We start from the raw sequence: 11601 nt of genomic DNA, 5'->3' as shown, positions 1-11601 counted from the left end.
CTTAAAAAAAAAAACTTTCCCGGACCGCGCCGGACACCCCGCTGGCGCAGCCCCAGCGGGCGGGGGGGCGAGGCCAGCAGGCTGCCCAGAAGTTCCGACCGGGGAGTTCTCGCGTATAAAAATTACCTGGCTCGCCAGCAGCAGGAGGACCGCGGAGACGAGACAATTTCGGAGGCTGCGGGAAGGGACTCGGCCGGGGGCCGCGCGCTCCGAGGGGGTGTCCTGCGGGCCGGGGCGGGCCGCCGCCCCCGCGGGCTCCGGTGCGTCAGGGGCGCGTCAGGCGGGGCGGGCTCCGCGCGGGCTGCTGCTGCTGCGGCGGCGGCGGCGGCGGCAGCGGCGGCGGCGGCGGCGGGCGGAGCGCACCGGCCTCCTGCTCCTCGCTCCAGGCGGCGGGACGGACGCGCCCGGGAACTCCCGCGCTCGCGGCCGGCCGCGCTCGGACGGCGCTCGCCGGCGGCGCGGCGGTCCCAGCATGTCGGCCGCCGTGGCGTGCCTGGACTACTTCGCTGCCGAGTGCCTGGTGTCCATGTCCACGAGCGCCGTGGTCCACCGCCGCCCGCCGGGCCCCGAGGGCGCGGGCGCAGCTGCCGGCTTGGAGGTGGGTGTGGCGCCGCCGGACTCCGCTCCGCAGGGTCCCGGGCCATCGGGGTCGGTGGAGGTGCCCCCGCTCCCCCAGGTCCCCGCCCCCAGCCCCGGCGCGGACCGCGCCGCGCCCCACCTGCTGGCTGCAAGCGTCTTGGCTGACTTGAGCGGCAGCTCTGGGGAGGGCTTCGAGGAGAACTTCGGGGAAGCTCCGCGCGCCTCGCCCGGCTCCTCCGACGCGACCCAGCGCTCCAGCCCGCCCCCGTGCCCTGAGCCGGCTCCAGCCTCCAGCGCAGCTGCGGTCTCCGGACGCGCGAGCACCTCCGGAGCGCCTGCCGTCCTGGGCGAGCCTGCAGCCTCGGCGGGTGTGTCTGGCGGGGCCCCAGGGGCCCGCCCAGCCCCTGCGGCGGGTCAAGTGTCCCGGCGGAGGCCGGTTACACCTGCAACCAAGCGGCATCTATGCCCCTTCCCGGGTTGCACCAAAGCCTACTACAAGTCATCGCACCTCAAGTCCCACCAGCGTACCCACACGGGTGAGCGCCCTTTCTCCTGCGACTGGCTCGACTGCGACAAGAAGTTTACGCGTTCCGACGAGCTGGCCCGCCACTACAGGACGCACACCGGCGAGAAGCGCTTCTCCTGCCCCCTCTGCCCCAAGCAGTTCTCCCGGAGCGACCACCTGACCAAGCACGCCCGCCGCCATCCAACCTATCATCCCGACATGATCGAGTACCGGGGGCGTCGTCGCACTCCCCGTGTCAACCCGCCACCCACCAGTGTGGCGGAAAGCTCCGGCTCCGGCCCCAGCCTCGCTAGCTGCCTGTAGGGCAGTCACTGCTGCCAGTCGTCCCGTCAAGGATGATCCCCCAGCTGTCGTCCCTGCCTTCTCTCTGCCCATCCCTCTTTTCCAGAGTCATTAGACCAAGGCACAGACTGGTTCCTCAGCTCTGAGAGTGGGTCCAGACAGACATGTTGGACTCTGGGAAGGGACTGGGGGCCAGAAAATAGCAGACATTCTTGCAACATGTATATCATCCTAAAAGGGGGGCTTGCCTCAAGAGAGCCCCAGGAACCGTGAGAAGTGATGAACTCCGGTACTCTCCAGAGTACTGAAGTTTCTTCCCTCCGTGGAACCAGGGATGTGAAGCTGGAATTCTCAGATGCCTGAGGAGCTCCCAGTCTCAAAGGACTCTGGTGTCTCACCTAGCACCAGAGCGGATACTGGAGAGGGTGTCAGGGGTGGCAGTCTTGCAAATGTCCAGGACTGGGATGGTGAGAGGCCTTTGGAAACAGAAATGATTTCTATTTCTGTAAACAGCAATGTTTACTAATTTATTTTTAGTATCTTTTAAACAGGGATCCTAGGTTGGTGGGAGGCTGATGTACTCCACTCCCCCAATTGCCACAGCTACCTCTGCTAGGAGAGGCCATGTAAGCGTCCTTGTGGATGTATGGCTGGGAGATGCTTCTTGGTGTCTGGGGGGTGGTGTGAGTCTGTTTGCAGGCCCTATGGTGTGATTCTTAACCCTGCACTTACGTCGTAACCTTTCTCCCCATTTGGATTCCCTCTTGGGGATGGTAACTTTCCTGTTTCATTCTCACCATAAGATTGGTTAAATAATTTGGAAAACAACCATAAAAGCACCAGAAAGAAAGGGGTGGTCCAGACTAGTTCTCCCTTCACCCAGAGGGAAAATCCAAGCAACTTTGGGGTGGGACAGATCCAGAACAAGACCTTTTGGAACCATTGATAGCATTCAGGAAAATAGGGGCATGTGGTCCCAGCTGTGCCACCCCAAGTATTCTCAGGAGTTGTAGATTCTGTTCATTTCTTAGTGGCTAACTAGGGGCTTATTTCCCTCAGGGTCTGTGAATGTTTGTTTCTGCAACAGGTGAGTTGGTGAATGGGGGAGGGAAAGGTGAGAGACTGGTTTCTTCCAAAGAGCTAGTTGCCTTGGATTTGGGGGAGGAGCAGCAAGGTGATAGTTATTATGAAATAGGAGGACCCTTCTCCTCTAACTGGGGAGTTCCTCCAAGTTACATGCTCAAGGCCCCTATCTCCCATGAAGAAATCAGATATCAATGGTATTTATTTTTTCTATATGTGTCTCTGCTGCTGTGGATGAAATAATCGACTACTTTGCTTGTGTATGTATGAATGTGTATACATGTGACCCTTTCATTAGAGATAAAGCTGAAAGATGTTTCCTGCCTAGGTGAGGTCCCCTGTGGCCCCCTCCTGAATAGCTTGCTTACACTTGTGGAGGATGCCATAATCTCATAGGACCATAAAATGCATCTGGTTAAACAAACTGCTTTTCCCTATTTTGCAGATGAAGATACTGAAGCCTAGATAAGCTCAAAGTTATATGCTGAGTTGCTGTCAAGAGCCATGACTGGAACTTAGTCTGGCCTTCTAAGTGACTCTTTTCCTCAACTTGGTTACCCTATCTCCCCCTCCTTTGTGGGCCCTTAGTCAATGACACCTCTCTACCTTCCTGCTGCTAGAATCTCCTCCCTCCCTCCCTTTTTCCTATAGCTTTTGTGTATCTTCAGATGTCAGGGTTCCATTGAGCCCTTTGCTTGTGTGTTTGACCCAGAATCCCTTTTCTTAACGTGTTGAGTGTATTCCTTCCCTTCATACTATGTGGACTTAAAGCGAGAAGGACTCTGGCATCCTGGGTAAGACTTTATCTTTGGACCTGTTAAATTAATTTTCAATGTCAATTCTCTTTTTCTGGTCCTAGAAGAATGAGTGATACAAAGATGGCACTGGGACTCTACTAAGTGCTCCTACACTAAGTGAGCCGGGAGTCCTAAAAAGAACCCAAAGAGTATGGCCTGTGACCTTGAAGAGGTTTGGTGTTTCCTGATGAGGGCTAAGCAAGGCAGGTGGTCCTGTCCTTGAGTTATACGTGGGAAGAAGAGGTTCCCAATTGCAGAGGTGATTTTCGGTAGTAGAAAATAGCCTCTCTATGCTGCGTTTCCTCAGCTGAGGATGGATAGGTAGGGCACTATGGGCCCCATGGAAGGCTACAATTTCCCCTTTGTCCTTTACAGTAGAAGATCTGTCATTGGTTAAGTAGACCAAAGAATCTTAAGAGGAAAGGAATTCCTACTAACTATTCTGGAATTGGGCTCAAGAAAGCTTGGCTTTTCCAGCTATCCATTGATAAATAACTTTTGATTCTCAAGCCCCCAAATAGTGTCATTATTTGGGTTCTTCTACCTTGGGGATTTTTGTCTGGGAATGGCCTCTGACAACTTAATGTGATATGTCTTTCATTGACAGAACTGACTCCTTCAAGGTCTTGGGCTGGTGAGGAGGGAGACACCCAGGATGCCAGAGTAGCTAGATAATGGAGGCAAGATTTTCAGCCTGGTCTTTCTTATTCTGGTTGTTGTTGTTACCCTTTTCACTCCAGTGGTCAGTTTTTGAGAAATACTTATTAGTAAAATTCTGTGGAATGATCTTCCTGGTTTTTTTGGTGTTTCTTTTGTCTCTTTTTGTTAATCCGACGTGCTCAATGAGTGAATTTATCTGGGGGTTGGTTGGTGTTACCAGGAACCTCTGGGCCCTTGCCCCACCCATGCCGTCCCGAGTTCTGATGTAGGAATGACTTAGCAACAGAATCTATTAATAGAACTCTTCCTCAAATCTGGGTTGGAAACTGGGAATGAATTCCCAGTCAGACCTTGGGCGTTGGGGAGTTGGATCCCCTGCTCCTGCTGGGAGGATGTGAAGCATAGCGACCTTGCCCCTACCTGGGGTGGGGGTGGGGGGACAAGAATATGTCATTTGTCCCAATTTCCCTGTTCTCCAAGTAGGGAACCATATTGAGATATCACTCTTGGCCCTTGTCTCCACCTTTTACTCACTTCTCCCCAAAAGAAAAAAGATCCTGTTCCCTGATGGAGGAGGAGGATCATTGTACACACACACACACTCCAACTTCTTTTATCTTTTTTGCACCTCCCTACTTGCAATATGCATGCACTCCACTCGATCCTGTTTTCATATGGTAAGCACACCTGTCTTGCAGAGGCAGTCTGAAGAGCACCTGTCTCTGTTCCTACTTTGGGGGCAGCCAGGCTCCTTGCTGCTGTCCAGGTGTTTCCATTGTGTGTTTTCCTTTGGGTATGTCATCCCAAGACCAGGAATTAGGAAGGGTGGGGAGGCAGTGTATTAGAAACCCAATTTTGACCATGAGGTAGCTTCATCAGCAAAGTACTGATGTTGTGATCCTTATTAGTCTGATTCCTGTATCTATTACTCATTTGGTTGAGAAGTCAGAGGGGAAAGAGATATAATCAATTTTCTCCCTTAAATCCCACCACATTCAAATGTGCATTGGCTGTTAAATCTTTAAGCACTTCAACTGGAATTAGGGGACCAGAATGAGGTGTGTGGAGGTGGAATGCCTGCTGTGCCAGGGCTCTGGGCTTTAATGCTTTAATGATCTTGGGCCTTTTAGTTCTTTGGACTTTTTAAGTCTTAGCAGCTTATGATAGGCAGCTAGTGTCTACACACCAGCCACTAGTTTTTTTAGAGGCACTGGGCATAGACCTTCACAAAAGTGAGCTGTATAGGCCATTGTGGCTGATTTTGATTAACATGGATATAGTTAAGATAGGTTGGCTGTAGAAAGGGAAGGCACTGTTGAATGAATCAATTTGTGCTGCCTTTATTCTCAGCCAGAATTGCAGGTGAAATGAGGACTTTAAGGTGTAATGGTATAAGTTCCATGTGTACTTAAGAATACAAACAAGTCTGGGAGATTCTAGCCCTTAAATTGTGCTGGGAATTATCAGGTAGTGTTAGATGAGTTTAACCTTTATCTTGATTTGAATTGCAGCCTTTAATACAGCCAGGGAGAGACCAATGGGAGGGTCCAAGTTCTTTAATTCAAATGGGGTATCCAGAGTCACCGTCTATTTATGTCCCAAGCTGGTGTCAGATGTGTTGACTATATCAGCCCTGACAATGGAATTTCAATGACTTGGCTAAAATTTCCTGTGTGTTCAACCACAGAGGAATGGTGGATTTTATTATAAATATATAAAGAAGAATGGAAGTGTTTGTTTTATAAGGGTTTGAGTAATAGAGAAGCAATGCTATTATAATCCCTAAGGAAGGAAGGGTATTAAAAAAAGGGTTGTGCCTTTTTTCTTCTCTCCCTAGGAATCAGGTTTTTTCAGGAAATCAGATAGGAACCATATTTGTTTCGAATATATATTTAAATCTTGAAATCAAAATAGAAGCAGTGGAAGGGTGAAAAACGAATAAGGGAAGACCGGACAGATTGATTAAGCTAGAGGAGGAGAAGGATTTCTTTAGATGAAAGGTTGTGTTTTTAGAAGGCAGTATTGATGATATGAAAGGAAAAATAAGTGAGATCAGGAGCCAATGAATCTTAAAGATGGGATTTTATAAAAGAGGGTGGCATTTTAATCATTACTTGGTTAGAGGAGATGATTGGAATCTTAAGAGATCCAACAAGCCGGGTGCGGTGGCTCACGCCTGTAATCCTAGCACTCTGGGAGGCTGAGGCAGGCGGATTGTTCGAGGTCAGGAGTTCGAAACCAGCCTGAGCAAGAGCAAGACCCCATCTCTACTATAAATAGAAAGAAATTAATTGGCCAACTAATATATATATATATAAAAAAAAAAATGAACCGGGCATGGTGGCTCATGCCTGTAGTCCCAGCTACTCGGGAGGCTGAGGCAGAAGGATTGCTTAAGCCCAGGAGTTTGAGGTTGCTGTGAGCTAGGCTGACGCCACGGCCTGGTCAACAAGCGAGACTCTGTCTCAAAAAAAAAAAAAAAAAAGAGAGATCCAACAGAAAAATGGAAGCAAGCTTTCAGAGAGAAAACAGGACCACCAGAGATTTCATGTCCAAGAAACATTGAGAAGTACTTACCTGAGTTTGCAGAGAAAGTGATGGGAAATCATGCCTGTCACATGATTAGCTATAGTAGATGGTTACAGAAAATGTAGACAGTACTTCCAGGCACTTTTAGCTTAGTTTCAGTGATATTGCCATTGTCAGTGGGAATGTAGATATGGCTTGGGGAATATACAGAGTTAGATCTTTAAGGGAAAGTATAGGAAGATAAGATATATGAAATATATCAAAGTAATTGATCAAATTAATAGGAATTTGGAAGATAAAAAGCATTATCATCTCAATTGTTTCCAACATAAGTATTCGTTAAAACTCAACACCAATTTGTGATTTTATATAAAACACTTTAGTAAACTAGTAACAAAAAATAATTTCTTAAATTGATAAAGAGTATCTACCAAAAACCTACTGTAAACATCAAACTTAAATGTTAAAAGATTGCACACATTCCTATTATCCATATGGTAAGATAGAAAGAAATTCTTAACAAACTTCAGGCAGATAATCACATAAAAATACAACATCCGTACACTGAAATGTAAAAGCAAATCTCTACATAATTCAGATAAAAGAGGAAAATACAAAAATTTAGAACTGAATGAAAACAAAAAGCACTCAGTAGCAAGTAAATAGCACTAGGAGAGGCAGTGCAGTTTACAGCCTTAAATTTTTTATTTGAGAAAAGAAAGATTGAAAGTGAATGAACTAAGTTTTCAACTCTAGAAGAAAAGGAAAACAAACACAAAGAAAGTAGAAAGAGACCTTACCACAGACCATGCATTCTTAATTGGGAAGATATTGTCCCCAAGGAAGCAAAAATTGGTTCTTGAGGGGTAAAAAAAGCAAAAACAAAAACAAATAAAACACAAACAAACTTAGATATTACAATGATTGTGGCCTCCAAAAGAGAATATTACATAAATAGATATATACTATATGTGTGTGGTTTAAGATGTTATGAGGTTAGGAAGTGATAGGGAAAAAAAAATCCAAAAATAATCCTAGAGGGATGATAATGAAAAAAAGGATAAAGAATATGGCTACAGATAAAAGCAGAAATTAGTAAAACAAGAAAAATGAGTAGAGTTGAGCAAAACTCTTTTAAAATCCTGATAAAAATAGGGTTTTTTGGCAAATATGAATTTTTTAAAAAGAGAAAGCACAAAAAATTATCAGGAATATAAAAGGATATAAAGGCCGGGCCGTGGTGGCTCACGCCTATAATCCTAGCTCTCTGGAAGGCCAAGGTGGGAGGATCGCTCAAGGTCAGGAGTTTGAGGCCAGCCTGAGCAAGAGCAAGACCTTGTCTCTACTAAGAAAAATATAAAAAGAAATTAGCTGGGATACTAAAATACATATAGAAAAAATTAGCCAGGCATGGTGGCACATGCCTATAGTCCCAACTACTAAGGAGGCTGAGGCAGGAGGATCACTTGAGCCCAGGAATTTGAGATTGCTGTGAGCTAGGCTGATGCCACAGCACTCTAGCCCAGGCAACAGAGTGAGACTCTGTCTCAAAAAACAAAGGAGAGAGAGAGAGAGAGAAAAGGACATAAAATCAGTATAACACATGAACAGAGTTTTTAAATTATAAGAGAATAGTACAAACAACTTTATATTCAATAGAGTTGAAAATATCTGACCAATTTCATAAGAAAAATATAAAATTTCAAAACGGTCTAAAAAGAGAAAAAAAATCTGAAATTGAAATGGTAGTTAAAGGTCTATCCCCCTAAAAGGCACTGAGTCTAGGTGGTTGTATTAGCAAGTTCATCAAACCTTCAAGAAACAGATAACTTCTACCTTTTATAAATTATTGCAAAACATAGAAAAAGAGAGAAAATTATCCAATATATTTTATGTAGCTAAGCTAACCCTGATACCAAAATCAGGCAAGTAAAAGACAAAGAGAAAACCTACCAGTTTTATCTAAAAAGATGGGTACAAAAATCCTAAATAAAATTCATCAGTGCTACCCTAAAGAGAACAACTTAAAAAAAAAAAAATTCATCAGTGAATAAAAAGAACAATGCATCATAATCCTGTGAAGTTGTCTCAGGAATGCAAGATTAATGAAATAATAGAGCTCTATCAATATAATTCACTACATTAATAGAATAAAGAAGAAAATCAAATATTTTCTTATATACCAGCAACCAACAATCAGAAAATGTAATAGACTAAGTGATTCCATATAAGGTAGCAACAAATAATATAAAGAACCTTTTTAGAGGACTATACAACTTTTACTGAATGATATAAAAGAAAATTTTACTAAGTGGATAAAAATAATGTGTCTGTGGATGGTAAAATTCAATTCTAGGAAGATGTTGTTAGGGACCGACCTTCCACAGCCCCACCGGACAGAAAAGCAGAGACAGAGGATGCAATCACACAAGAGGAGGTTTATTTTCTGGCTAGCCAGGGTCCAAGCCCCAGAGCACCAACGCAGTGGCCACTCTCACAGGCAAGGACCCCGACCGGAACAATGGCATGCCTTTTATCCCCACAGTGCACAAGCTGCGCACAAGCCGACTACGCATGGATTATGCGTTGACCTTTAAAATGATTGGTTGCCCACTATTGCCTTTTGAAATAATTGGCGGGTTGGTTGCCCTCTATTGCCTGATAGGCCAGTTGCCCGTGCTTCAATGACCTCATCCCATAATTCCCCCTACAGCGGTGTAGCAAGCAAGCAATGACCAGAAGCAAAGGTTTGCCGTTAGCCCATTGCCCCACCCAAGTGAATTCCCGACAAGTAGAAGAATTCCTCTGCCCTTCCTCTGTCCTACAAATTCCTCTGCCCTACAATGTCAGTTCTTTCCTTTAATTAATCCATATGGGTAATGGAATTCCAATCAAAACCCCAAAATGACTTTTCATGGAGCTTTTTCAAGGAAATATTATAGAAGAACATGGGGGAAAGGAATGGAAAATTGCTTTACCAGATATCAAAATATTACAAAGCAGTAAAGCACTGTGGCATAGTGTAGGAATAGACAGAGAGGTAAGTGGAATTGAATAGAGTTCAGAAATCAACCTGTGAATACAGAGTGTGGTGCATGAGAGAGAGCACTTCATGTAAGTAGGGGAAAGACAGGCTCATTGATGAGTGCTATTGAGACCACTGGCTCTTTGTGAGGAACACAAAACAAAACAGCACAGAACATTACTTTCTAGCTCAAATCTTTCATAAAAATAAATTCTAGATGGTAAAGACCTAAATGTTTTTAAGCTATAAAAAAATATTAGTTGAAAATACTGGAAAATCTCTCTATCATTATTGAATAAGGAAGGTCATCTTGTTGAGGGCACAAAAATCTTAAAGAATAACAATTTAAAGAAGGAAAAGAGATTTGACTACATCAAATTCAAAAATGTTTTACATCTGAAAACCTGAACAAAATCAAATACCAAGCTATACTCTAAAAAAATAGTTAGGCATAGGATTAATGTCCACAATATGTAAAGAACAAAAAATTCAAGAGATAAAGACCAAAAAAAGTTGTCACAAGATAGTAATAGGCAATTTAAAGAAAGGACAAGGATTGAGGGTGATGGTTAGGGGCTTTTTAGCCTTATATATAATGTTTTCACACTTTTAAAGGAGAATATGTTCATGTATTGCTTGCATATATTAAAAAGAATAACATTTTGGCCAGGTAAAGTGGCTCACACTAATAATCCTAGTACTTTGGGAGGCCGATGTGGGAGGATTGCTTGAGGCCAGGAATTTGAGACCAGCCTGAGCAACATAGCAAGACCCCATCTCTATGAAAAATTTTAAAAATTAGCTGGGTATCATGGTACGCCTGTAATCCCAGCTACTCAGGAGGCTGAGCCAGGAGGATTGCCTGAGTCTAGGAGTCTGAGGCTGCAGTGAGCTATGATCATGCCACCACTGCACTCTAGCTCAGGTGACAGAGCAAGAACCTGTCTCAAAAAAAAAAAAAAAATTCAGGTCGTGGTGGCTCACACCTTTATCCCAATACCACTTTGGGAAGCCAAGGCAGGACCTTCGCTTGAGGCTGGGAGTTTAAGACCAGCCCAGACAAAATAGCAATATCGTGTCTCTACCAAAAAATAAAAATAAAAAAAGAAATAAATAAAAATATATATATATATATATCGTAAAGGAGAGAAAGCAAAATAAAAGCAGATGGTAGGGTCGGAAATGATGTCCTAGGCATATGTTAATACAAGCAAGACAATGTGATAAGATTAAGATCGGAGTCAAAATACAATTCCAAGTACAAAACATTAGTGGGGCAAAGGTAGATTATTTTACATGGAGAAAAAGTATAGTACACTTGTAATTCCAAACGATCAAGAATCTTTTTGCCCATATATGAGGGGTGTCAGCTGAGGAGCTATTCCTATTCTAGGACTTGGGCAAGGGGTTTCTTTTGTCCCCTCACTAGGAATTCAGAGACCCATTCCCATTTTCTTAAGCTCACTGCAGGGGCAGAGGTGGGGCAGGGGGTGGGGGCCGACCCAGATTCAATCACATAGGAAGTGAGCCACGTCTGAGTTCTCTCAGGAAAATCTCACCCCCTCTCCACAACACTCTTTGCCCCTGTTATTTTTCCACAATTTGCTCTTTATGATCAAGAGTTGACCCAGAACACTAGTTTTCCCCTCAGGATATTCTGATTTAGTAAAGGGGGGGGGAGCAAAACACACAGACATTTATAATTCAATGTGAAAGGAAAAAATGTAGCATTTTTTTTTTTTATTATCTGTAGCTACTTGCATCTTATTAAACAAGCTCCCACTTCTGTTAATGACAGAGGAAAAATTTAAACTTGTCCATGAAGGTCACTTAGTTACATTTCAATTAGATATTTTCAATTTAAAATATTCAGTTTAAAATATCCCTGTTCAATTTAATTCAGTGTTTTGGGGATAAATATATACATTTGCATTCCTGCTGTAATTCAGTCAATTCCAAGTTCAGACTTTCTCTCAGAGCTGCCTCCTCCCAAGAGCCTCCTCTTTGGTTCCTAAATGCTGGGAGTTTGCACCATCCTCTTAACAGCAGGAAGCCAAGCAGTCTCAGGGCTGTGTGTGTGATGTTCTCTGGACACTCACTGAGGCTCAAGGAATGAGGGG

General features: G+C 44.5%; 1 protein-coding gene across 1 annotated transcript; it reads left to right on the top strand.

Moving 5' to 3' along the window:
• The first annotated feature begins 472 nt into the window (after positions 1 to 472).
• Positions 473 to 1408, top strand: KLF14 (KLF transcription factor 14). Its single transcript, XM_012782356.2, has one exon. The coding sequence runs from the start codon at positions 473 to 475 to the stop codon at positions 1406 to 1408; it is 936 nt and encodes a 311-aa protein (XP_012637810.1).
• The last annotated feature ends 10193 nt before the right edge of the window (positions 1409 to 11601 follow it).

This window comes from Microcebus murinus, chromosome 9, assembly GCF_040939455.1.
Source record: "Microcebus murinus isolate Inina chromosome 9, M.murinus_Inina_mat1.0, whole genome shotgun sequence".
NCBI lineage: Eukaryota > Metazoa > Chordata > Mammalia > Primates > Cheirogaleidae > Microcebus > Microcebus murinus.
The sequence above is the reverse complement of the archived record's forward strand: the minus strand, read 5'-3'. Positions and strand labels throughout refer to the sequence as shown.